Source organism: Chlamydomonas reinhardtii, chromosome 1 (assembly GCF_000002595.2).
Source record: "Chlamydomonas reinhardtii strain CC-503 cw92 mt+ chromosome 1, whole genome shotgun sequence".
NCBI classification, from domain to species: Eukaryota; Viridiplantae; Chlorophyta; class Chlorophyceae; order Chlamydomonadales; family Chlamydomonadaceae; genus Chlamydomonas; species Chlamydomonas reinhardtii.
Window position 1 is genome coordinate 7031044 of NC_057004.1, and position 25065 is coordinate 7056108.

The following is a 25065-nucleotide window of genomic DNA, read 5'->3' on the forward strand; positions in this document are numbered from 1 at the left end:
CTGTTTTCACTTTTGTTTCCAAATTCCACGAGGCCCTGAAGCCGAAGATTGCGCTCTGAACGCCGGTGCCAGCCAACGACAGTCAGCCCCTTCAGGCCGCCAACACTTGCAATCTAAAGTTAACCAAGTAGTGCTACTTGCGCTTATACGGTCACTGCGGCTTTGATCAGTTAGCAGGGCCTAACCTTGGCGCACGACCTGCTGCAGCCGACCGACTCGCCTTCGCCGCTGACTCGGGTCACATCTCGTTCTTTTCAACATGAATGTTAAGGCGACTTGGACATACCTTTAGACGGAAGCACCCTTGGCGACGGACCGGCCAAAATGGATGTGCACAACCACAACCGGCTGTGGCGACAGCGCAGCGCACCTGGTTTCTATGAAACGTTCAAGGAACAAGCGGACTGGCTGGTTCACATTCGAACACCCAGCAGGCTCTCTATAATGCTGGACTCCACTTTCATACAAGACCGCTTCGATGAGATGGAGGAGCATTCTCTTGGAGAGCACAACACGGTAAGTGTCGAGGCGTGGAATAGGGGGCAGACGTCACCTAGGTGCACGGGAGGTAGGACCCCACCAACCCCTTACCCCACGCTCTTACCCCCCGCCCCGTTTGCAACCGGTGCTCCCACGCCCTTCCAGCGATACGTGGCTGTTCCCTAACCCTATCTGCCATGAACTCCATACCACAGAAGCGGAGGGTGCGAGACGTCTATGAGTGCATCAAGCGCTTCACGGAGCTGCCGCTAACCAAAACGAAGTGGGCAGCGTTCCTGCTCACCATGAGCCAGCTCTATCTGAATGTGCGTGGGTACTGAAGTCATCACCGGCATTCCTAAGTGGAGTCAGCTCATGTGTCTACATGTATTGTACACATATGGTTTAGGCGAAGTTACAGGCGCTCAAAGGGCGCGGGTTGCTTTTGGAACACGCTGTCGCCTCCCCCCCGCCGCTTTTGGAACACGCTGTCGCCTCCCCCCACCGTTGCCCTTCATTTGCTCCAGCTGCCGCGCCTTTGCCTCGCCCCTCCCATCCGTACAAACAGGTTGGCAGCATCATTTACGCATGGGTGGAGCGAAGCCCCAACGCGCCCGAAAAATATGCTTGGTGCGTGCCGCAATGCTTGGACAAGGGCTCCCTGTTTCCTATGCCTATCGCGGGAGACCGGGGACGTTCATGTGCATGCAGGACTCATCATCTTTGCCTGGAACCCTGCATTCCGCCTCTGCAGGGCGCACAAGGTGGTGGTGTGGACGGAGTTCGTGGTGATCTGCTGCCTGTTGGCGCGCACTAGCTTCCTGGCCGCGCTGCTGGTGCAGGTGCTGTGGAAGGAGGCGCTGGCGGAGTGGCGCGAGGAGGGCAGCGGCTACCGCTACCGCCTGCAGGTGTGTGTGTGTGTGTGTGTGTGTGTGTGTGTGTGTGTTAAAGAGCACAAGGAAAACGTTGCGCAAAGACAGTGTATGCGATGCAGCAAAGCGACGGTTTACGGATGTTACCTGAAGTTACCTCGCATACCTGCTGCGGTGAGCCGCCGGCCTTACCAACCGGAAATCGCGCAACCCCTGCTACTCTAACCTCGAGGGGGGATTAGTGTCCACACGCTCTCAAGGGTGCAAACCCATGCATGTGCTCACGGTACCGTGAGGCCCTGTGTGTGTGTGTGTGTGTGTGTGTGTGTGTGTGTGTGTGTGTGTGTGTGTGTGTGTGTGTGTGTGTGTGTGTGTGTGTGTGTGTGTGGTTACATTCATGATTATTTAAGGGGGGGGCTGCTTGGGTCTCAGGCCGCTTTGAGGGTGAGCTCGTGCGCGCGCTGGTAACTAGAAGTCCGCGCTCTGGGCCCCGTTTGGAAGTAACGTCACCAGATTGCTCAAATTCCCTACCCTGTTGACACCTTCACGCATGAAGACGCACTTTATCTGCCCAACCCTGTATTCCAGGTGGCGTCTCATCTCCGGCTAACGTTTCGCAGCATGAGCTACTGGCGCTTCTCGCTGCTGTTCGTGCTGCCCAAGATGAACCCGCTCAACATGTTCGGTAAGCGATGCACCCCACAGCCAGTATGATTGAGCGGGCCGGCCCGGACTGACAGGCGCCTTTGTGTCACGCTTGCCAGTCCACCCGGTTTACCCTGCACCTGCCATCCCTACGCGCAGAGTACTGCCGGCAGCTGGGCCAGTATGTGAAGAACCGCACGTTGCGTGTGGTGCTGCGCTTTGACCGCTGGCTCGGTGGCCAGAGCGCCGTCTCGCACTGCATGGCGCAGGCGCTGGTGCTAAGTGAGTATGGCGTGTGGCAGAGCCCCGCAGGCCATGCTCTTTTCCTCTACCCTTGATGGAATCGTAACTGTTTTCTGTGATGAGAAGCTCTGCACCCGCATTCGTTGCTTGCTGTGTCGTTTGTCCTGGCCCATATCCACGTTGCTCTCGTCCGCGCCCCTCACGCTCCTTGTGCAGCGGTGGCGGCCATTAAGCTGGGTTTCCAGCTGGCTCTGAGCGGTTTGGCGGTGGTGGCAGTGTTCCTCAAACTGCTGCAGCTGACCTTCCTGGGCAACGCGCCCCTGAGCGACTGGAAGTTCGCACAGGTGAGCGGCAGCACAGCAGGCCGCAACAGTACATGTGCTGGGGCAGGGTTGGGAGCAAGCAGCACTGAGCATGCATGCCCTGGAGGACGTGGAAACACATGCGATGTCATGACTCCTTTGCAATCCCTACTACGCAGGCACTCGCGTTCGTCCAGTTCGTCAACAATATGGTAAGTCGGATTGGGACAAGTGTGAGCAGGAGACTTGCAGGTCGTGCAAAACGCTGGTTTGGTCGCCGTGTGTTGTATGATCCCTCCCACGACCCCTACTGCTGCACAGGTGTCCATTGACCAGTCGTACAGCAGCAAGATGGTGGGCAAGTATGAGGTAAGCCTTTTGCGCCCCAACACCAAGGAGAAGGCGTGGTTCCGCTGGCATGCCCGAGCTCACCACGCTCCCTCCCCTACTTCCTCTTCCACCTGCAGTTCATCTTCTGTGGCAAGGATGCCGCCAGCTCCACGGAGGAGCGCCGGGCCAAGGCCTTCTTTGAGCAGGTCCGCCATCGTAGTTAGGCGCTTGCATCGTATCGGAATATCGCAGAAGGCGTCAGGCGGCGGGGTCTCGCATAAAGCATCCACCGCCATTCCATCAGGCGTAGCGCCTCGCACGGCCCTGCATATACTCGGTGCAGCCCGCGGTTCGACAATGCCTGCTGCAGTGCTCACCAGCCTGCTGATGACGCACTTACCGCAATCTTCCCGTCCGCTCCACCCCAACTTCTGCTCAACAGCTGTCGCTGATGCTGTTGCGTCAGCGGCACGGCACGCTGCTGCGGGCGCTGGTTGTGTACAGCAACATGTGCAGCGAGGACGTCAACATGATCTTCCTGGAGGACGAAATCGATGAGCGTTGGATGAACGCCGCCAAGACACGCAAGCAGGTCCGATCGTGGGGGGAACACATACCCCGCTTACAAATGGATAGGCGTGTGCATTGATCTCTGCTCTAATGTTCGCTCCATGCCGTCCTGATTCGCATCCCGTGTGGCGTTTTCCAGGTGTCCAAGCGCCAGAAGGACACGCCCCAGAAGCAGAATCCCGCCACACAGGAAGGAGGCGGCGGCGGTGCAGATGACATCGGTCCAGACGCCCCGCAAGGAGGAGCAGGGGTTGCCGGCGGATGTTACGTGCAAGGGTACTACAGATACCCCTCGCATGCGGGCGGCAAGGGCGAGCGCCTGTATGCCGGCTGGGGTGACCAGCAGATACCGGGCGCAGACGGCGGCGGCGGTGGAGGGCTGCAGTGGCAGGCGCAGCCGGACGGGCGGCCGTGTGTGCACGTGCATGTGGCCGCAGAGGCAGAAGCGGCACAGGGCAGACCGCAGCAGCGGCCGCAGAGGCAAGAGCAGCAGCAGCAGGAGCGAGACCAACCTACCACTCCAACCAAGCCGCCGCTCCGGCAGAGCAGCAGTGGGCTCCGGTTGTTTGGTGGGCTGCGGCAGAGCAAGACAGGGCTTGGGGCAACAGCCAAGCCGCCGCCGCAGCAAGCTGGCACCAGCAACCCCACGTCGCTGCCACCGCAGCAGGGAGCACCGGCACCGCAGAACAGCCCAGTACGGCCGGCGCACCAACACACGCACCAGCACCAACACACGCAGCAGTACGGCGCCACGGCCTATCACAACCCCTGCCCCACGTATTCAGGCCTGTATCAGGACCCGCATGCAGCAGGCATGCCGCCCCGGCCGCAGGACATGTCCGGGCGAGCCGGCAGTGGTAGTGGCAGCAGCGCAGCTGGCAGTGGCAGCGGCAGGTGCTACGCTGGGACAGGCTGTGGCGCCGGAGCGGGACTGCAGCAACCGCCGCCGGCAGTGCCTGCAGCGGACAGTGGCGGTTACAACCCACTGTACAACGGAGATCCTTACGGGGCGCACATGGGCGCACACGCGACGGCTGTAGCAGCCAACTGGACGGCGGGACACGGGGCCGGCGCCGGCGGAGTGGGTGCTGGGGCGGGCGCGGCAGCATCAAGGCCGGGTTATGGGGTCCTGCGGGTGCCGCACCGATCTGAGACGCTGCGGGCTCGGTACGGTGCAGCCCTGACAGGGATGTACGACACCTCTGGTTTAGAGTAGCAAGTTAGTGCGCGAGCTAGTGGTGCAGACGCGCGCGCCTGTACTCGTGTAGTCCTTTTCCCATCTTACTGTGCCATAGTAGGTTCGTTTTCACGCACTGAATGGTCAGGCACGATGCCTGTAAGTGACATAAATTGATACAGCGACAATGACAATTGGCTTGATTGCACGTCGGAATTTCTTATTCAGAGCTCGACGCTGCGCGCTGGCAGCCGCCTGTGCCATGTGCAATGGCTGCCGGTGCAGGCATGGGATTTTGTACGAAAGCACTGGCGGGCTCTTGTACAGAGGACTGTTACTGTAAGGCAGCATGATACTTGAGGCAGCAATTGTTGCATAATCATTTGTTTGGGTGCTTACCAGCTTTCGTAGGATTCGGGTTAGGGTTTAAACACAAGCGCACGGAATAGGCCTTGGAGTCTACGTGAGCCCCGGCACGGATCCCTGCATTGGGTGCGACTTGGACGTGAAGAAGAGCGAGGAAGGTGTCCGGCACAGTACGATAGTGCCGTTGGCATTAGTAACTTTCCGCCGGCTCCATCGGCTGTAGCGATGGGGTCAGCGGCGGTGTACGTGCCCTGAGCGGGGGTGGCAGGCATGGGCACGAGGAGGAGAGCGTGACGCCGCCCCAGAAGCGGGGCTGGTGCGCAGGCTGAGATCGGCTGGTGTCTGGTGAGAGGTCAGCGGGCGAGGTCAGACGCAATGGCAGACTATATAAGGCACGCCTGATAGGATGTGCTTGGAGCTTTGACTGGTTGTGTTCGGCCGCTGGACCTGTGGACTGTGAGGTGGAGCGTCCCTGCCGTAAAACTGAAGAAAATGAAGAAAGAGAATACGACTGCGCCTTGTTCCTTCGGGTGGGGGGCTATGGCCCGCTGCTCGGACCCCGCCAGTGGCGTGCCGCCTGCATCGCCGTCGGCCTACTCTAGCTCTGGTACTCTGGTAGGCTTGCTACTATAGCGCCAGCGCCAGCAGGGACTCAGGAGGCGGGAACAACACCAGAGCCAGTGGGCAGGAGCAGGGCGCAGCAGAATGGTGTGGACAGCGTCCAGGCGCAGTGGTCGGAAAAGGTTGGAAAGCTGCTCGGCAGTCGGCAACGTCAGTGTCGTGACGCAGTCGCTTCGCAGCAAGCTACCATAAAAGGAAGTGGAGAGCGGCACACTGTGGTTAGGGCAGACAGCGCGTGGGAACCGGTGTTCGGTATGGCTTGATGCTGCCTGGCAGCCTGGGAGGTATGCGTCAGGGGCAGTCAGGGGAGGGTAGTCAGGGGGCTTGGAGCACGGTGCCTGTGTGCGTGTCCGGTGTCCCCGATGGGCCACCCTCGCCCCCAAACACCGTCAGCCATCTCGAAAACCATGACCATGCGAAGCAAACAGATATGTGCGCTAGTTCCTAAGTTTCACCAAACCGGTGTTTGTTGTTATGTTATGCAATTCCACTCATTATACAAAGCGATGACGCATTATTTGCATAATTGCAGTCGCAAATTGCAATGAATTCAAGCACCTTTGCATAGGCGCGACAGCTGGCTGTCGAGCAGCGCTTGTCGCGAGCCCAACCTGAATGGAGGGCGGCGAGGTAATGAGCGTAGTATAAAGCAACTGCTGATGAGCAAAAGAATGAATTTGGTCTAAACTGGCTGCAGGAAGCCAAGCAGGCTTTGTTTAGCGCGGTGTCGCGTGCTTTAGAGTCTTATGAGCGGGGAGCTGTAAATCCACAGCACTTCTCGGCGCTGTTGGAGCAGCTTCAGCTGGTTCTGGAGCAAGCTCTGACTGGTGGGGCACATGTCGTGTCAGGGTGGAAGTGCGAGCCTAATGCTACCAGACGCTCAGCCCCGTGTGACCTAACCTTAATCGGTTGGGTCGTGTGTAATTAGGGTAGAAACGGTGCACTTTGTATGATCAGGAACAAGACGGGGGGAGCCGCGCCGCGGGGCGTAGGTGCAGGGCTGCGCCAGGCCCACAGCCTGTGTCCCCGCACGCTGCAGACGTGCCCGGTGGCAAAGGCAACCACGATCAGGATGCCGACGAGCCTGAGTACTTGACGGCAGCGCATCGTGGGGTACGTACCATGCTTGCGTATGCTAAGTAGCCAGGCAGTATCGGATTTTGAATGTCACATTCCATCCTAGCACGCCTGCTGTCGACCCGCTCTGTGCTTGTGCGTTCTTCATTTCATGCAGGGGCTGGGCTCCACTGCGCGGCACGCAGACGGCTCCCCAGAGGACAGCCAGTCAACGGATGGCACAAGCTCATGGGCTTCGCCGCTGCGGGCGGCGGCAAGGGGAGCCCTGCGCGGGCCTCAGTCCACCGACAAGCAGTCCGCCGCATCGCCGGCAGCGCGTTGGCTGACGCACCACACGCACCAAAATGACTTGCAAAACCTGAGGAAGGAGTGAGTTTCGGTTGCCCTGATTGCCGTTCAGCAAATAGCCAGCATCCAGACAGGATAGGGCACCTCGACCACTAACGTCCTCGCTTTTTGGGTGTGTGTGTGTTGTTGTGCACAGGAATGCGGTACTAAAGCAGCGGGTGTCTGAGCTGGGGGAGGCTGTAACGCGAGAGGCACGGCGCGCGTCAGAGGCAGAGGCGCGAGCGGAGGCGCAGGCACGGGAGTTGGAGTACGAGCGGGCAAGGGCAGGCCCGGATGCGCCACGCTCGCTCCAGGTGCGCAAAACCCACCTACCGCATCCATTGCTTGCTCGCATCCCTGCTGAAACTCCTGTCTGCCGGGGCCTGTCGACCTGTGATGACAGGAGCAGCAGCTCCTGACGCGGCTGGGTCAGCTGCAGGCCGCCAATGACTCGCTCAAGCAGCAGCTGGCGGACAGCCGCACAGAGGCCGCCGCGGCCAGCAGGGCGCATGCCGCCGGCTCCAGCCGGGCTGAGGTGGTGCTGATGGGCGAGCTGGAGCAGCAGCGGCAGGCTGCGGCTGCGGCGCGGCGGGACCTGGCACGGCAGGCGGCGGCAGCGGCGCGGGAGAAGGAGGCGTTGGAGCATGAGGTGCGAGCGGAAGCGCTTTAGCACAGGGGGCTACCCAGCTGTATCAGAGGCACGTCATACGCACGTGGCACGGGTTCGCGCTCACCTGAACGGCACTCAGTAGCTCTGCATTTTGGCTTTTGTCAGGGCCCAATTTACGCTAACCTCCTTGCAGGCCCGAAGATGGCAGCTGGCAGCCAGCCAGGCCGCGGCAGTTGCCGAGAAGACGCAACAGAAGATGGCGGCCGTGGAACAAAAGCTGGAGGCGCAGGTGGGAGTGGGCGCAAACGAATCACACTGCGCAGGCTCCCTGACCTCCTGGGTGCCAGGACCTCCGTGTGCATATTCCTGGTAAGCACGCTCTCACGCCCACTCCTTGCATGCCTCCACAAGCAGCGCTCGCCTTGCCTTGTCCCGCCGCACCTGCTGCAGGTGGGCCAGATGCGCTCGCTGGCGACGGACCTGGCGGCGCGCGGCCGCGAGCTGGGCGCCCTGCAGCAGCAGCTGACCGCCACCCGGGCCGCACTGGCCGCCCGCAACCGCTATCTGGAGCGCCTGGACGCAGCACTGTTGCAGCCGCTGCTGGGGTGGCACGCGGAGGCAGATCCGGCGGTGGCGGCGGCGCTGCTCATAGCGGGCGGCAGCGTAGGGCCGGGGCCGGCGCCTGGGCGGGGGCTACCGCGCAGCCGCGACTTTGTGCAGCTCAAGGTGGGTGAGCGGTATTGTAAGTCACAAAACAGCCCCGTATATGGCGACTAGTACTGTTGTGATACTGATCTTTGACGTGCGCTTGCCCGGTTCCAGTTCCGGGCTGAGGCGGTACTGGGCGCAGCGGCGGCGGAGGTGGACTCGGCCGCGGAGCGACACGCCGCTGCGGCTGCTGCGGCTTTTGAGGTGAGGCAAACGGGGCCATGGCTATGGGGCAATAGTGTTTCGTACTGGCAACAAGGCTGCTATCAATCTGCCGCCCATGTGTTCCTCCCAGGCTCTGGCCTCCCGGATTACGAGCCTGAAACAGGAGGCAGACAGCTGTGGCGCAGCGGCACGCTCTCAAATTGCCGAGGCAGAGGCACGACTTAGTCGCCAGCTGGAGGTAAAGGCAGCGTGTGGTCAAGCAAGCTGATGGTAGCTTGTAGCCGCATGCCGTGGCCGCATGCATGCGCCCGTGGCATGATCCGTCCACCTGCCTTCAGTGCACCGGAGCGCCTTACATTGTCTGTTGGACATCCTGCGTGCAGGAAGTAAGGGCCTCCGCAGCGCAACAGGTTCGGACCGTGCAAGACCAGCTCCAGGCAAGTGCCGCATGAAGCCCTGCCCTTCCTCACTCTTCTTGCCCACGTCCGTCCAAGCGCCTTCTGTATCGCGTCTATTCTGCGATGTGACCTATCTCTTGTCTTGCACTCGCATTTACCAGTCGACACTGGAGGCCAAGGCGCAGCTGCGCGAAGCGTTGGCTGCGGAGCAGGCCACGGCGGCGGTGCGCACGTCGGAGTTGGCGCGGCTGTCGGAGCGGGAGGTGCGGCTGACGCTGCAGGTGGAACAGCTCACGGCGGAGCTGGCCAAGATCAAGGCCGAGTCCAGCAGGGCGCTCAAGGTGGGCGGACCTTGCGGGCGCAAAGGGGGTGTGTGTGTGTGTGTGTGTGAGGGGGGGTTCCTGGAGCGGCAAGTGCAGCAGGTCATGCACGTGTGAGGAACCGGCTGCAATGTAAAGGGATGCCGAACGAAGCCTGCCGCATGCCATGCCCACCCTGCAGGATCAGGAACACGAGGCGGAGATGTCACAGAAACAGCGAGCCGAGGGCGCTTTTGAGCGCGGGCGGCAGCTGGGCGACCGCCAGGCAGCGGCAGCCATAACAGCGCTGAAGGGCGAACTGCAGGTGAGCATGCGCCGCTTGTTAGTATGTGCTTCACAGCAAACATTGGGACGGAACTTCATGGCCTTGGTTGGCCACGCGTCCATGCGGGGCGGGGCAAAATTATCTTGGCACGAAGGGCAAGCCTAGAACATGCTTACACCCGCAGTATGTGGGTTACATGCAGGATGCAGCCATGCAGCTACAGGCATGCCGCAAAGAAATCGCCATGCTTACGTCCCAGATCGAGGTGAGGAAGGAATGAAGGTGCCGACAGGTTCCAGCACGCGCGTATTTGCTGCCGACTGTAATTGAGCCCCGCATTCGCGCATAGATTGTAAGCATGCAGCCACAGCATAAGATATTTGCTACTTTGCTCCTTCCCCAACCCCCCGCGCAGGAGGCCAGGACGTCGGCTGAGTCATTTGAGGCGCGGCTCTCAGAGGCATGGCAAGAGGTGCGGCAGCATGGGCGCGTCGAGAATCCAGTCAGCCGCCACCCTCCACACTAAAGCATTCGAACAAGTCTTCTTCACTTGTGCACGTGCTCATGCCACGTGTGCCTATGCCTCTGCTCTGATTCGCTCTCCTCAAAGGCGCACAAAGCACGGGTGGAGTCGGAGGAGCGGTTGCGCCGCGACGCTGACTGCCGCCTGGCGGAGGCCAAGGCGTCGGCAGAGCGGCGCGCGGAGCTGGAGGCACAGGTACGGGAAGGCGTGAACTTTCATGGGTGCGGCCTTCGAGGCGCGTATTGCCGTGTCGTTGCGGCAAACTTGCTAACATGCCAACTCATCAACCCCATTGCCTGCGAAGGACCATGCGCTGGCTCTGCAGCGGGAGCGGGAACGCGGCGAGCGGGCGCTTGTGGATGCCAAGCGGGCGGGCGAGCTGGCGGCGGAGGCAGCACGGCGGGAGGGCGAAACGCTATTGCAGCGGGCGGCCGGGGAGGCGGAAATGCAGGTGCGGGTGTGCGCCCGTCCGGTGCCAAGCGCCTCTCGTACGCTGTCCTTCATTCGCCTTTTTTCTTCTGCAGCTCCGCGGCGCCATGTCCCAGGCAGCCTCGCAACTCAAGCTAGCGGAGGAGCGTCACCTGGTGCGTGCATGCGTCTTGAAGGACCGCTTCTCCTGCTTTTCCAAGTGCATGGATACCTGAGCATGAATGTTGGGTTTCACATCTTCATCAGCGTTTAGCCGGCTGCTCATCCTCATCAATGCCGACACTTCTCCCAAAACAGTTGGCAGCTCAAGATGCGGAGCGCCGCATTTCCGCGCTGTCAGAGGAGGGACGCCTGGCCAACGACAAGGCGGCCGCAACGCAAGAAAAGTGTGAGCAGCTCATTGCGCAGGTGCGACACATGAGGCTTGGGCAGGGGTGTACGTGTACGTGTGTGTGTGTGTGTGTGTGTGTGTGTGTGTGTGTGTGTGTTAAAGAGCACAAGGAAAACGTTGCGCAAAGACAGTGTATGCGATGCAGCAAAGCGACGGTTTACGGATGTTACCTGAAGTCACCTCGCATACCTGCTGCGGTGAGCCGCCGGTCTTACCAACCGGAAATCGCGCATCCCCCGCTACTCTAACCTCGAGGGGGGATTCGTGTCCACACGCTCTCAAGGGTGCAAACCCATGCATGTGCTCACTGTACCGTGAGGCCCAGGCACTGTGTGTGTGTGTGGGGGGGGGGGGACGCACAAGGAAAGGGCATGTATGCGTCTACCATGTCTAGGATGTATGAACCGGGTTTATTGCCAGCATGGATGTGACATGGTTTACGGGGAACGATTTGAAGCGGTCACCCAGCAGCCACCACCGCACTGCGACCTTGGTGTCAGCACGCACAACGCATCGACTCGTGCGTGCTCTGCCGCGTGCAGGTGTATAACGTGACGCAGGAGCTGCAGAAGGTTCGCCAGGCGCTGTCTGACCGGGAGGCAGCTGCCAACTCGGCGGCGCAGGAACAGGGTGAGTGCGGGCAGCATAATAAACACATGCGGGGCTGGCTACAATGCCTGGTTTTTGCACCGCGCATCCGTCGCGACGCCCCTGATGCTGGTACCCTGTGTTTACACAAACGTTCGCCCTCCCGCAGCCTCCACCATCGCGGAGCTACAGGTCAAGCTGCTTGAGTGTCGGCAGCGGCTAGCGCAGCAGGCGGCCATGCTAGAAGAAATCACGCAGCGCCAAGAGGACGCGCAGGTACGCGGCCAGCTCCCTCGCCTGGAACGGTGATGACGATCTGGAGACGCAATCAACATGCCGTATTGAGACGCATTCCGTCGCGGGAATATTACAGCGACTGGGTGTTTGTGCCGTCAAGCACCCTGTCGCTTTTGATCCCCTGGTGGCCCGACTCCCAGGCACACGAGCTGGAGGCAGCGCGACTGGCCATGCAGCACATGGCAAATGAGCGGGACAGCCTCCAGGTGCGGCAAGAGTGGGAGTGTGGGCCCCGTTTTTCGATGGATCAGAACGGCTGCGCACATTGGCATGGCATGGCAGTTGCGGGCCTTTGCATCCGGTGAGACGCACAGCATGTCTGCCACCCACGTAATACTTGTGCTCCATGCCGCCTGGGATGCAGGCCGAGTGCGTGGCGCTGACGCAGCAGCTGAGCGCGGCCCAGGCTGCTGCGGCGGGCGTGGAAGTCGAGATGGATACCATCACACGGTGGGTGCCGCGTGGTGAACAGCGCCGCGCCAGCCATGCAGACACACGTGACCTCCGCCATCCGCCTGCATTCGCTTCAATTTTGCTGCACGGCTGGACGGCTGGCGCGTCAGACATGTTGTGACTGATATGGAGATGCCATGTGCAGGGCTCTCGACGCGCACAAGGCCGCACGTGCCGCCGCAGAGGCGGCTGCCGAGGAAGCCCGGCGCAGCGCGGCCGCAGCGGCGGAGGCGGCGGAGGAAGGCGCGGCCCGTGTGGGTGTGCTGCAGCAACAGCTGGGGGAGCAACAGCGGCTGTATGAACGCGAGGTGCGCCACAGCACACAGGCCCGTAAACTGGAACATGTTGGACGCCATCCATGGTTGCCAGAACTAATTTTACTAGCTTATATCTCCTGCGCTCTTACAGTTGGGCATGCTTGAGGCGCGGTGCCAGGCGGAAGTGGACACGGCTCAGGTGGGTGCTGCAGAAGTGCACGGCCGTTCCTTGCACCCGCTTCCTTCGTCAATGTCGCACGCCATGGCCTCCGGCCTCTGACCGCTCAGCAACCATGATTCCTCACTGCGAAACAGGCTCGATACCGGGCTGAGCTGGAGAGCCTGCAGTCTGGCCTCAAGCTGCTGCGCCTCAAACAAACCCGAGTCATGGCGTACGTGGAAGATGTGTTCCAGGAGCAGGAGCTGGAGCAGCTCCAGCAACAGGACCAGGAGCGCCAGCCGCAAGACCGGGAGGGAAGCCTGTGGGGGGCGGGACTGGAAGGAGAAGAGTATGGGCACGAGAATGAGCCGCGCCGGGGTGGGCTGGGGCTCACGCGGGGGCATGGGAACGTACTTGCTCAGTAGCAGCGGGAGCATGGCGGTGAGGGGTCGAAGGAGGCGGAAGAGTGTGTGTGTGTTAAAGAGCACAAGGAAAACGTGTGTGTGTGTGTGTGTGTGTGTGTGTGTGTGTGTGTGTGTGGCAAATTAGACGGTAGTAGACTTGGAGTGGCCGCGAGGCACATGCTGTGGCACAGCGACAGCCGGCCGGTGAGCACGATGAGGGCGAATCCTAGGGTGTCTCCCACGGGTGTCTCCCTTGAGGGGAATTTTGTGGCTAGCTGTGGCTGTGCGGCAGTGACTAGTTTTATGGGTATTATTATGAGACCCGAGGCTGGTGGTCGTGTTCTGATAGACTTCAGCACTCAGAAGTACTATTTATTGGCCTGTCCCCCCCGGGTTCACTTCACTTTGGGGCACCGTCCCAAAACTGGACAACCTTTGGACCCGTGTTTAGACGTGGTAGTACAGTCCGACGTGGAAACCAACCTTACCTACCCCCCACGCCTGTCGTGTCAGATTCACCGTCCGACTGTACTACCACTGCCGTACGGCCCTTCCCGTGCGGGGGGTCATGGGGGTGGGCCGGGGGGGTTCCACGACGCCAAACTGGTCTCCCCTGAGTCCCCCACGCTCTCAGCCCCTCCGTACATGTAGTAATGACTTGCCGGTCAAGTGGGAGGGCGGTCCACGCTCGCCTGAGGTCGAAATGGGCGGGTTTTGGCCCGCCAGCCATGCGCCCGATGGGCGCGTGTCGGTCCGATCGGGCCAAAGTGTGCTGGAGAGAGCAGTAACTCACTCAATATCTTATTTAGATACCCAATATTGCATTGGAATGTATCCCGGGGCAAAATGTGAGGCTCTGCAGACCGGCAATTTCGCGACTGAGGTCCCTCGAGGAGCCATTTTTCGAACCATGATTGATGCCGTGTCTACTTTCAGCTATAAGAATGGGAGTTCAAGGCTTTGCGAGGGCTAAAAGCAGCTCTTCGTGCACAATGTCGGGGCATGTCGCTGCATTTCGCGAGCTCGGCGAGCGGGGAGGCCGCGCCAGGGCTTAAAACAACAAGTCATAACATACATATGTCATGTAGAAGCCTTAGGCAAGGTTTGGTCTTTGGACGGTGCGGCGTGTATGGATGCGGATGTTACAGAGGGGACAGTCCCAGCTCCCGAAGACGCCGAGCCATCACATGCTATCAGGGCCCAACCCCGACTTTGCTGCAAACCCTCCCGCGGGCAAAGTCCGTGTGACTCCGCGCACAGTGAGTCCTAGCCAAGCCTCAACCCGCCAGAGCCCCACCGCTGTGCCTCAACGCCACAAGCCTAGGCACAGGAGTGCCGGGAAACGTCTAGGCCGCAGGACACACGCACAGCGCACGCACTAACCAGGGCGCAAGCGTCCAGGTACTAGAACGGTCGCCCACACGTGCATCCTGCCCACACACAGAGCCACCAACCACGCACAACCTCTCACGGCGAGGGGGGCGGGGAATCAGCGTCATACGGCAAGCGCAAAACCATGCCGTCACCAACAGCCCGAGATATGAAGGGATGCGCAAACGGCACAGCGTCCCAACCGCGCGTATGGGCACGCCCTGAGTGAACCCGGGTTGGGCCTGTCGAACATGTTTCCTCCATAGTGTAGGACTGCGAGTCTGCGCGCTTGCCTGCGGCGCTGTTACCTTGCAACGCTGGCAGCCTGGGACGCGTCCATTTCCTGGCCAGACGTCTGTTTGATAACACGGCAGAGACGCAGCCAGCACAGCCTCCGACAAGCGGGCTAAGCAGTGACCGCGGCCCTTCGCCGCCTTGTCGCTACGCCAACCCTCCGTCGAAGCCAGCCGTCCACGTGCCTGCCCCCTTTCTGCGTGCCTGCCTGCCCACACCGCCCCACGAAACGTTCTGTCTGCCTGCCCACGAAACTTTCTGTGTCCCCGCATGTATGGTGGTGTGGGACAGCTGATAGGCGAACCCGGTTGCGGAATGCTGCGCAGTGTGGCACAAATGTGAGCAGCCGAGGCGCCACCTAGGCAAGCAGAATGGTGGCGACAGTTATCTTGCATAGGTCAATTCGATCAGGTGCCGGGGAGGGGCTTGAACGGTGTTGCCCGCGGGTTGAGTTTCAAATATAACATGCCCAAGTCGGTCGGAAGTACCAGGAGACATTTGAGCCCGCATGAAGTGATACATACAAGTGATATTTTTGCGCTGGACACGGAAGGGCAAGCGCAGGGACCCCGTCCGGGGGTCCATGCGAAGCCCCTACTTCCCCTCCGGCTGGACGCCCAGACTGTGCTTTCCCTACATGTGCCGCTACATTTAGAGTTGCCAAACATCAAGGGGCCATAGAAGACGTATCGCAAGCTGGTAAACGCTGCACTGGAAGCCCGAACCGTTTTGTGCCTCTCTCATAGCCGCGTTCCCGGCTGTGCCTGGTCGTGATACCGTCTTTCAAATAGCTGCTTACCTGCTGTGAGGAATAACAGCTTGAATTGTGGCAACGAGGAGGCAGCAAACGAGGAACTAGTGGGATGCCCTCGCCCCCTTCCTTCCTCTAGGTCTGCATGGTGGACATGGACAGCGATCTTAGGCCCAGCCCTGTCCCCAGGCCGCGCGTTTTCCCGGTCGTCGGGACCGCTCCGGGCCCGCGATGTGGACACACCCTCACTGCCATTTCCGGCCCTGAAGGCGACCTCTCAAAGGCCAAGCTAGTGCTTTTTGGTGAGCACATCCTAGTCTCGGTGTTCATGGAACAAGGGAGGTTCCGCACCTGGGCCGAGTCTCAGTCGGTGTCGTCTCCCGCCCTGCCTGCAGGCGGTGCGACCGCGCTGGAGGGCTCATCCGGCAAGAGCGAGAGCACACAGTCCACACCTGGTTCAGCTGCATCAGGTATGCAGGTTTACGCGAGAGCAAACGGATGCATCGTGCGCTGCCCGGTTGCGTGCTTAAAAGGGCGCCATCTGCACAGGCATTCGCCTGGCCGGCGCCACCAACGATGTGCACATTTTCGACGTGCGCACCGGCAAATGGGAGAAAACTACGCCTGCGGGGGAGCCCCCTTCGCCGCGTGCAGCTCATGCGGCAGCTGCGGTGGGCAATATGGTGGTCATTCAGGTGCGCAGGCAGTACCCGTCTTGGTTTCTGGGACCTCGGGCGTCGTGTGAACGCGTGTCCAACCTTGTTTGCAACTTTGCAGGGTGGTATCGGCCCCGCCGGCCTCGCCTCTGAGGACCTACATGTGCTTGACTTCACCGATCCGGACCGGCCACGCTGGCACAGGTAATAGATTGCAAATGGCTGAGATCTTGGTTTCAAGCATACTGAGTAAGGTCTCTTGCGCTAACTTGCTATGCAGAGTGCTGGTGTCCGGGCCGGGCCCGAGCGCGCGTTATGCGCACACACTCAGCCTGGTCGCGAATCGCTTCCTGGTTGCGATGGGGGGCAACGACGGCAAGTCCACGCTGGGGGATGCATGGGCGCTGGACACTTCGGAAAAGCCCTACGCATGGCGGAAAATTACCGACGCGGGCGAAATGCCGTCGCCTCGGTGAGATTGATTGGAATGCGCTGCGCGCTCTGACTTGGTGACACTGTATGCGGGGTTAGGTGGGCACGCCTAGGGGCGCGGTGGGCACGGACTTGGAAAGGGGGGATCAAGGCGTGCTGGGAACCGTACACCGACGTCTGGTTCGCTGCGCAGGATGTACGCAACCGCGGCAGCCCGAAGCGACGGCCTGCTGCTGCTGTGCGGTGGTCGTGACATAAGCGGCACGCCGCTGGGGGACGCCTACGGGTTCGCACGACACCGTGACGGGCGGTGGGAATGGCACTCGGCGCCCGGCGCTATGCCAACGGGGCGGTACCAGCACGGAGCTGTTTTTGTGGGCAACCGCTTGCACATCTCCGGCGGCGCCGTCGGCGGTGGACGCATGGTGGGTTGGTGCAAGGACGGATGGTTGTCAAGCGCAGCACGCTTTCTAGTTGCGACATGCAAAGGCGTAACGAGGCTTACAATGGTTTACAATAAAGCATTTCATCACGTACTGCGGTTGCGGTGACTACAGGTTGACGAGAGCACGTCCACCGTCGTACTGGACACCACGCACGGGTGCTGGGTCACGCCTGTCGGAGGCGCCACTGGGGAGGACTTCACGCGGCGCTGCCGTCACGCTGTGGCATCGGTGGGGCCATTTGTGTTCATCTACGGTGGCCTGAAGGTGCGCATGTGCGAGCTGGAATCCATATGGGCGAGGGAATGTTTGATCAGCTCGATCAGTAATGGCCGAACGAACAGGGCGGGTTGGTCTTGAAGGTTTATATATCAGGCCGCGCATGTACCGTTTGACTCCCTCGCAGCCTTAGTATGCCCATGCGCGGTGCCTTGTCAACCCCGTTGCTGGCGCCGGTGTGCAGGGCTCTCAACTGCTGGACGACCTGCTGGTGGCGGACGACTCCAACGGGACAGAGCTGTCTATCTTTGACCCGCGCTCTTCGGCGTGGCAGCAGTACATGGAGACCATGCACGGCAACGCCGCCGCCAGCCGCATGCTGGAGAAGGCGGCAGCTGAGGAGGCAGCGGCAGCAGCGGCGCTCAATGTCCGGCGCGTAAGCGCAATGGACGACCTGCGCTGCGTGGACGAGCAGCTGGATGGAACGGGCGCGGGCGGGTCACGCACCAGCGATTCGCCGTCTACCAACCGCTCCAGCAGCCCTGATGTGTCGCTGGGTAAGGACCACATTCCCGGCACGACGCCGTACACGCCGGACGTGAAGCTGTGGCACCGCGCGGTGGTGGTACACCAGGAGAACAGCCTGCGCGGCCTGGTACGGCAGTTGTCAATCGACCAGCTGGACAACGAGGGGCGCCGCGTGTCGATCTACGAAAACGGCGGCGGACCCGGCGGGGCGAAGGAGAAGAGTCCGCTCTTCACACGCAGCATGTCTGTCACGGTGAGGCTTTTTAGTCACGGGAGGCCCTCAAAGTGGGACACTGGTCTGGCAGCTGCGCTGGGTTGGCGGCTGCGTGGGTTTTGTGTTCGGCGTGGAAGAGTGGGCGACCAGCGCGTCTCTTCCTTAGGAGGCAGGAAGATGCCTCTTCACCAGCATGTTCCCAGCTTACACAGACATCCGGGGTGTCTGTGGTGCAGAACGACGGAGTCGAGGCAAGCGCTGGGAGGGGCGGGGTGGAGCGCATGTATGACCCGTCCGTGCGAGAGGAGAGAGTGGAGAGAAGCCAGCAATGAAGAGAGCCCCAATGCCGCCAAGCGAAGACACCAAGCATGGAGATGACGGCGTTAAAACTTAGAAAGCTCGCGTTCATCTATGTATCGCTTCCCAACCTAGGAACAGCACTGTACCCGCTGCCAGACGTGTCCACGCGCCGCTGTTCCGTCGCTGTCTCCTATTGACTGTCTCCCTTCGCATTGCTCCGCAGGGCGTGCACAAGCGCGTGATTAATGAGCTGCTGCGGCCGCGCACGTGGAAGGCGCCGGACGACCGCCGGTTCCTCCTGAACGCGCAGGAGATTGAGGAGCTGTGCAACAACGCGGAGCGCATTTTCCGAGAGGAGCCCACCGTGCTGGACGTGCGGGGTAAGTGAGGGCGAGTCAACTGCGGGTCTGCGGCCCATGGATGCAGGGGCTTGACCCGGTGCAGCGCGGCAACAGCGTCGCACACACTGCTGCGCCAACTCACATGTGCTTTGCACTATTTGTGCACGCGTTGTGTCGCTTCCCGCCTCCCCGTAGCTCCCATCAAGATCTTCGGCGACCTGCACGGCCAGTTCGGTGACCTAATGCGGCTGTTTGAGGAGTACGGCACGCCCTCCACCGCTGGCGACATCACCTACATCGACTACCTGTTCCTGGGTGACTACGTGGACCGCGGCAGCCACAGCCTGGAGACCATCTGCCTGCTGCTGGCGCTCAAGATCGAGCACCCGCGCTCCGTGCATCTCATACGCGGCAACCACGAGGTGCGCACGCGCCGCAGCAGCTGGGAACGCGGGTTCAGCGGCAACCGGGTCTGCTTCACTCACATATACACGAACCTCTGATCCGTCTGCTTGCTCACCTCTGTGCACTCACCCCGGTGGCTCCTTTGCCAACATACGCAGGCGCACGACATCAACGCGCTGTTCGGCTTCCGACTGGAGTGCCTGGAGCGTCTGGGCGACGAGCCGGGCGTGTTCGTGTGGCGCCGCATCAACGAGCTGTTTAACTACCTGCCGCTCGCGGCCATCATCGAGGGCAAGATCCTGTGCATGCACGGTGGCATTGGCCGCTGCATCCACAAGATCGACCAGGTGCGGATGATGGCACGACGGCAGGCCGAGGGGAGCGACAAGTGCGCTCAGGCATGGTGCAGCTGTTGCGCACGTTAGCATTATGGACTGTTGTCAAAAGCTTTCCTTTACTGTTGCTGGGTGTTCAGATCTCCGAGCTGAAGCGCCCCATCACCATGGAGGACGGCGGCCCGGTGCTGATGGACCTGCTGTGGAGCGACCCTACCACCAACGACAGCGTGCAGGGCGTGCAGCCAAGCCCTCGTGGCCCCGGCCTGGTCACGTTCGGACCGGACCGCGTGAAAGAGTTCTGCAAGGTGCGCAGCCGCACAGCAGGGGCGATAGCAGCGTAATGGGGGCAACTTGCGTCGTCATCATTGGGTGGAGCCCCTATCCTCAGCCGCACACGCATGTCTCCTGCTAAACCTGGTACGCTTTCCGCTTCCTGCCCACAGAACAACAACCTGCAGATGATTGTGCGCGCGCACGAGTGCGTGATGGACGGCTTTGAGCGCTTCGCGCAGGGCCATCTGATCACGCTCTTCTCCGCCACCAACTACTGCGGTACTGCCGGCAACGCGGGCGCCATCCTGGTGCTGGGCCGCGACCTGGTTATGGTGCCGAAGCTCATCCACCCGCTGCCGCCCAACACGCCGCACACGCCCGACAGCTCGGGCGGTCTGGACGAGGACCCGCCCACTCCGCACCCCGCGAACGACACGTGGATGCAGTCCATTAACGACGAGCGTCCACCGACGCCGCCCCGCGGCCGCCCGCACATGGGCTCCTCGCTCGAGTACTTTTAGAGCGGTGGGGTGAAGGTGCAGCAGAGCACAGCGTTGTAGAGCAAGCCTGGAGTGGGCTGTCTATGCTGCGGCGCGTGGGGCATTTGTGCTTAGTATTGGACTGCAGCCCTGTGAGAGCGGAATGTGGGTGGGATTGGATGGGGGGTAAAGAACTGCAGCTGCCCAGTGGCGGTAAAGCGTTCAGGAACGCATGAGTGGGGGTAGGAGTGGGTGGGCGTAAGGCAGCACATGGGCACATGTTTGGCGTCAAGCCTAGCCACGCAGGGTGTGGGCGCTGTTAGGTCATGTCTACGCTCGGGCCGCTGGCTGAGAACTCTTCGCCGTCTGCGGGTCTTTCCTTGTGAACACGGCGGGAGGGGCCTGTATCTGATGCTCCTGTTGGAACGATTTGCACGTGGACGTAGATGCAGGCATGGAGACGGCTGCGAAGCAAGCCACTCGCAGGAGGTCCGAAGGGTATCTTCGCGATGTGGAGGCCAGCCTGTGGCGGGCTCCGCAGGTGTGTGCAGCCATGCGCGCGAGATTCGAGAGAGCAGGGCGAATGTGCCTTGCATGATGTTCAGGTGCCATGTGGAGCAGCATGAGATAACAAAGACATGCATTTTGTGCGGCTGCTGGTAGAGAACTATGCCAAATGGGTACGAGTTATTTTAGGGGATACGAGCCAGCAAAGGGCGGGCGCTGGCCAAGAATATTACTCCAAGGGCGGTCGAGGATGGCATTTGTCGAGGGCATAAGCGCGTCCACGCGGAGCCTGCGAGCTGCAGTTGTGTGGATGGTGTAGTACCTGAAGGCTACAAGTCTGCGTGTCTAAAAGTCTGCCGGCTCCGTTGGCTGAAGAAACGAATGCGCAGGCACTAACAGCACCACGCACGGAAATGTTGCTTGCACCTATGAAGCCCCGGGGACGCTGCCTCCAAGGCTGCCTGAGCCCGTAACCACGGCCCATGTCTCATGGAGGGCGCTACTACAGCATCAACAGCACCTTGCATGACGATTGCCGTACGGGTGGTTACCCAGACTCCAGAACGTTTGAGTCTTCTAAGCCGCTGACACGAGTGAATTGTATGCAGGATAACACAGCCACGCACAGACTTCATGGCGGCAAGCCGCACTTGCGACGGCGAATTGAGCATGCAGGGGTAACTTGGGGTGACACACACACACACACACACACACGTGGCGTACCCGTCTGCCTGCGTGGTTTCGTGTGCGGCTGATACTCGCTTGTCAGGATCACCTCAGCACTGCCCGCATTGAAAGCGAGACATTCAGAAAGTGTGCACTGAGGCCACCACTTCGACTGCTTAATTTATTATCTCTCGCATATCTGTAGTATATCAACTTCATGAATGTTCTAAAATGGGCCAATCAGGGTCCAGGGAACGCGCGGACCAGTTAAACTTGCATTCAATTTCGCAGAGCCCAGCAGACCTGCGCTTGTCTGTGGTGATTCCTACTTTAAATGAATCACAATCGATCGCTTCGACCATTGAAAGGTAACAGCACCCCTCGGTCGCTGGGAAATCGTGCCCCTGTGCTCCTTCTGTGCTCCCGAGTCCCCGCCGGCCGCACAAACCCACCCACCCACCCACCCGTGCAGTGTGAGGCGGGCAGTGGTATCGCCAGTCGAGATAATTGTAGTGGATGGTGGCAGCAACGATGGCACGCCAATGAAGGCGCGCAGCCTTGGAGCGAAGGTGAGGATTCGGCTTGTTAGGCCTGGTGCTGTGCATTTGATGCTGCCGCCCATAATGCTAACAAGCGCCAAGTGGATGGCTACTGTGACGCTTTCTTGCCAAAGGTATTGCAATCTGAGCGTGGCCGCGGCAAGCAGCAGAACGCGGGCTGGCAGGCAGCGCGGGGGGAGTGGTGCCTCTTCCTCCACGCCGACTCACAATTGCCGCCGCACTACGACCAGCTGATTGCGTCAGCAGTGCAGTTCACCCAGTGCAGAGATGGCAGCTCTATACGCAGTCGCTGGGCGAGGCCGCGGGAGGCTGCGTGGTGGGCTAAAAGGAGCAGGAGCACCTGCACCAGTACGGGCAGCGGCAGCGGCGGTGGCGGCAGCACTAGCAGCCGCTGTGGGAGTGGCACGGCCAGATCCAGGCAGGGAGACTCAGAGGTGGGGCAAGCAGCACTGGTCAGCAGCAGCCTGGCTATTGGCAATGTTTATTCGTGTCGCTGCAGCGCCAGCGGGGGAGCAGCGTCAACGGCGACGGGGAGTAGCTGGGCGGCACGCAGAACAGGTCAGGGGTGTCTACTTTCACCAAGTGTAGCCTGCTGGGGAGCGTTCAAGACGATAAGAACCGACGTAAGTGGTTCACTGTTGGTGTGCGGAAAATCCTATGGCAATGCTGGTGGCCTTGAGCTGGGAGCCATATGCAGGGTGGGTAGGGCCGTAGCGCATAGCACGTCGTGTGCACGCTGAGCCACCTAAATCATGTTGGCTAAATCATGTGGGATCATGTAACGCTGCCGCCACCACGCTGCGCCTCCGGCCACACTCCCCACAGCTTCGCAGTACGGCGCTGCGGGAGCTGCTTGCAGCGGGAGTGGAGCTGCGCACGCGGCTACGGCACCAGCCGTACGGCGACCAGGCGCTCTTCGTGCGGCGCGACGTCCTCCAGGTGCGTGCGTGCGTGCGTGCGTGCGTGCGTGCGTGCGTGCATGCACGTGTGCTGGTATTGATGCTTTGTCATTACTTCGCACATGAACATGGCTGCGTGCTGAACATCACAAATGCCATGCGAGGTAAGGTAACAGAAAGCGCGTACATACCCGTCGGCGGTGCATGTGCGGATGCGCCAAGTAGGGATCCGGCACATGTTGTTGTGTTTGTTTGCGGCGGCGCAGGCGACTGGCGGCTACAAGGAGTGGCCGCTGTTGGAGGATCTGGATCTTGTGCAGCGCCTGCGGCAGGTCAGGCGGACTTGTTAGGCAGCGGTTAAGGTGGTGCGGCGCGACAGGCCGCAGGCCTGCGGCGGCGTCCCTTGAACCAAGCATAAGAAGCCCGACCCGAAGGCCTTTGCCCATCATTACCGCGGCTTTGCTACAGGCTTCACACGTTAAGTTGGCGCCTGGTCCCGCATGTGCAGGCGGGGCCGCCCGTAATCGTGGATGCCCCTGTGTTCACGTCGGGCCGGCGCTGGCGAGATGTGGGCTTCTTTCGCACCGCCCTCATCAACCAGGTAAGCATCGGGAAGCTGTCTACGTCTGGTGGGTATTCCTTGTTTTGGCATTTACAGTTGCCCCCTGGCCCTGACTGTCGCGTCACGCAAGCATGCAGGGCCATGCTTGCTGTACAGCATTTGGTCGCAACATCCCCAATGGGTGCATGAAGGGATTTCACAACCGGTTCCTCGCCATATGCTGTTCGCAGGGCATCCTGCTGGCTTTTGCCGCCGGTGTGCCGCCGGAGACGCTGGCGGGCTGGTACCGCAAAGCTAAGCACCAAATGCTGCTGTCACAGTAATTGCAGACTCGGTAGTTGGGCTCCAGTCGCATTCCACGTCACTGGCTCGTGAACTGCGTCAGCAGGTCCCTCTTGTAACCAATGCAATCTGGGCTGGCGGTGTGGGTGTTGGAGTGGGTGTCTCGACGTCTTGTATGACGGCGTGAGGTTACTGACGTAGGAAAGCGCGAGATTTTGATGACGGGGTGACTATTTAGTTTGCGGTGTGAGTGCGGCGCGGGTATGAGTGTGTCAGAAAGAGATATGAGGTTGCAATGTGTGGGCTGGCCCAATGCCCATGGTTGCCACGGCTGCGTGTATTGCTGGGCGACGGTAGTAAGTAATCCGAATCACAACTAGAAACGAGAATACAAAACCCGCCCGCAGGTTGTAAAAGAGGGGGAAAGCAGTCTTTGGGCTGAGCCCCCCCAGCGCAGCGACAACCTTCCGACTGTCCTTCGCCCCCGCCCCTTCTCAAAATCAGGGGGGGGCGAAGCCCCCCAGGAACACCCCTGTCCGTGGCTGGTCGGCAAAACCTAGCATGCTGGCGCAAACCGCGACTGCTATGTATTAGTATTTGTTAATGCCTATTGCATGTAAATAGGTGGCAGGGAAAATGCGGGCGGAGCGAGAAGTGCCTTCGCGCGTCCATGGAAATTGACTTTCGCGAGGTCGCGAGGAAAGCATCCGGTGCCCGCCGATATGCAGTCTATAAGGCAAACTATGTTGGCGGCAAGCAAAGCGGGGAAGTATATCGAAAGTTTTGAGCGACTTGCTTGCCGAGCCATGCCTGCCGACGCGCCAGAATGCCGAGAAGCCCCGAGGTCGCCCCCGCCCCGCGCCTAGCCCTTTGAGCGTGGGGCGCCGGGGAGGTGTTGAGTATGGCAGGAGGCGAAAGAAATGCTTGGGGTGTTTGGGAACGTGACAAGGCACGCATGTGGCGCGGGAAATCCCGCACGACCCCAACCCGAGTGTCCCTAGCCGATGCGCCTGCGCGTCGTAGCGGCATGGAGGCTCTAACGGGGCGTTAAACGCCTATTAGCTCCCAAGCGTACGGGGGCTCAGCCCATTTTCCAGCTGTACAAAGCTGACACCCCTTGTTACGGTCCCACTGTGTGGACACGTTCGACAAGTGTTCCCCGGTCACGGGAAAAGGAGCCAGGGGTTCCTCCACCCCTGAAAGGAGCTGAGCCCCTCCACAGTCTGAGGCTGAACAACCTCATCGCCCGGACATAGCCGGGGTCGGTTTCCACAGGCACATAGCCAAACCAGGTGCCTAGCAATCGCGATGCCACAGCAGAGCCAACCGCAGCCAGACGTAGCACAGGTGTCAACAGCCGCACTTCTTGTCATGCCGCTACGCATGCCCTGCCAGCCCCACCGCGGACCGCTACCTAGACACCAGCCGGCTCCTCAGCCTGCGCGCTTGCGCCGCTTCTTGGGCGGCGCTGCGTTCTTCTCCTCCACGTGGCCTTTCCCGCCCCCTCCGCTACCAAGATGCGCGCACGCGCCCCCGCTGACACGTTCGACAAGTGTTCCTCGGTCAC

At 60.7% G+C, this 25065-nt stretch overlaps 4 protein-coding genes across 5 annotated transcripts; all 4 read left to right on the top strand.

Moving 5' to 3' along the window:
- The first annotated feature begins 22 nt into the window (after nucleotides 1–22).
- Nucleotides 23–5488, top strand: CHLRE_01g050750v5 (uncharacterized protein). The gene is made up of 12 exons (XM_043058962.1): nucleotides 23–516; nucleotides 696–806; nucleotides 1049–1110; nucleotides 1235–1388; nucleotides 1941–2037; nucleotides 2157–2279; nucleotides 2457–2584; nucleotides 2722–2754; nucleotides 2864–2911; nucleotides 3010–3078; nucleotides 3315–3464; nucleotides 3582–5488. The coding sequence occupies exons 1-12, from the start codon at nucleotides 445–447 to the stop codon at nucleotides 4656–4658; spliced, it is 2124 nt and encodes a 707-aa protein (XP_042928876.1). The 5' UTR covers nucleotides 23–444; the 3' UTR covers nucleotides 4659–5488.
- A 594-nt stretch (nucleotides 5489–6082) lies between these two features.
- On the top strand, nucleotides 6083–13454 carry CHLRE_01g050800v5 (uncharacterized protein). The gene is made up of 26 exons (XM_043058963.1): nucleotides 6083–6236; nucleotides 6304–6433; nucleotides 6646–6719; nucleotides 6841–7052; nucleotides 7168–7324; nucleotides 7414–7659; nucleotides 7814–7909; nucleotides 8071–8346; nucleotides 8443–8532; nucleotides 8624–8731; nucleotides 8877–8930; nucleotides 9053–9232; nucleotides 9393–9515; nucleotides 9679–9741; nucleotides 9892–9948; nucleotides 10087–10194; nucleotides 10304–10450; nucleotides 10524–10583; nucleotides 10726–10836; nucleotides 11362–11449; nucleotides 11577–11683; nucleotides 11845–11910; nucleotides 12069–12154; nucleotides 12303–12465; nucleotides 12566–12613; nucleotides 12730–13454. Exons 1-26 carry the CDS (start codon nucleotides 6222–6224, stop codon nucleotides 12997–12999), a joined length of 3135 nt encoding a protein of 1044 aa, XP_042928877.1. The 5' UTR covers nucleotides 6083–6221; the 3' UTR covers nucleotides 13000–13454.
- A 1837-nt stretch (nucleotides 13455–15291) lies between these two features.
- Nucleotides 15292–21144, top strand: CHLRE_01g050850v5 (uncharacterized protein). Of its 2 annotated transcripts, XM_043058964.1 has the most exons (14): nucleotides 15292–15696; nucleotides 15790–15864; nucleotides 15944–16089; nucleotides 16172–16254; nucleotides 16331–16522; nucleotides 16676–16907; nucleotides 17040–17192; nucleotides 17389–17925; nucleotides 18123–18137; nucleotides 18410–18566; nucleotides 18723–18949; nucleotides 19091–19279; nucleotides 19408–19575; nucleotides 19714–21144. In XM_043058964.1, the coding sequence occupies exons 1-14, from the start codon at nucleotides 15549–15551 to the stop codon at nucleotides 20062–20064; spliced, it is 2673 nt and encodes an 890-aa protein (XP_042928878.1). In that variant the 5' UTR covers nucleotides 15292–15548; the 3' UTR covers nucleotides 20065–21144. The 2 variants fall into 2 exon arrangements, with proteins under 2 accessions (XP_042928878.1, XP_001689767.2); XM_001689715.2 differs by lacking the exon at nucleotides 18123–18137.
- A 138-nt stretch (nucleotides 21145–21282) lies between these two features.
- CHLRE_01g050900v5 (uncharacterized protein) lies at nucleotides 21283–23924 on the top strand. The gene is made up of 7 exons (XM_043058965.1): nucleotides 21283–21563; nucleotides 21668–21764; nucleotides 21869–22378; nucleotides 22581–22694; nucleotides 22921–22986; nucleotides 23163–23255; nucleotides 23447–23924. Exons 2-7 carry the CDS (start codon nucleotides 21738–21740, stop codon nucleotides 23537–23539), a joined length of 903 nt encoding a protein of 300 aa, XP_042928879.1. The 5' UTR covers nucleotides 21283–21563; nucleotides 21668–21737; the 3' UTR covers nucleotides 23540–23924.
- Nucleotides 23925–25065: the final 1141 nt, after the last annotated feature.

Bases quoted from the DNA above. Each gene is read 5' to 3' on its own strand.
- CHLRE_01g050850v5 (XM_043058964.1), top strand. From the start codon at position 15,549: ATGGACAGCGATCTTAGGCCCAGCCCTGTCCCCAGGCCGCGCGTTTTC. The intron at 15,697-15,789 runs GTGAGCACATCC...CCCTGCCTGCAG, and splicing joins GGCCAAGCTAGTGCTTTTTG to GCGGTGCGACCGCGCTGGAG. The intron at 19,576-19,713 runs GTGCGCAGCCGC...TCCTGCCCACAG, and splicing joins GCGTGAAAGAGTTCTGCAAG to AACAACAACCTGCAGATGAT.
- CHLRE_01g050900v5 (XM_043058965.1), top strand. From the start codon at position 21,738: ATGAAGGCGCGCAGCCTTGGAGCGAAG. The intron at 21,765-21,868 runs GTGAGGATTCGG...TTCTTGCCAAAG, and splicing joins CGCGCAGCCTTGGAGCGAAG to GTATTGCAATCTGAGCGTGG. The intron at 22,379-22,580 runs GTAAGTGGTTCA...CACTCCCCACAG, and splicing joins TCAAGACGATAAGAACCGAC to CTTCGCAGTACGGCGCTGCG.
- CHLRE_01g050750v5 (XM_043058962.1), top strand. From the start codon at position 445: ATGCTGGACTCCACTTTCATACAAGACCGCTTCGATGAGATGGAGGAG. The intron at 517-695 runs GTAAGTGTCGAG...TCCATACCACAG, and splicing joins CTCTTGGAGAGCACAACACG to AAGCGGAGGGTGCGAGACGT. The intron at 1,389-1,940 runs GTGTGTGTGTGT...CCTGTATTCCAG, and splicing joins GCTACCGCTACCGCCTGCAG to GTGGCGTCTCATCTCCGGCT.
- CHLRE_01g050800v5 (XM_043058963.1), top strand. The intron at 8,533-8,623 runs GTGAGGCAAACG...TGTTCCTCCCAG, and splicing joins CGGCTGCTGCGGCTTTTGAG to GCTCTGGCCTCCCGGATTAC. The intron at 12,466-12,565 runs GTGCGCCACAGC...GCGCTCTTACAG, and splicing joins AGCGGCTGTATGAACGCGAG to TTGGGCATGCTTGAGGCGCG.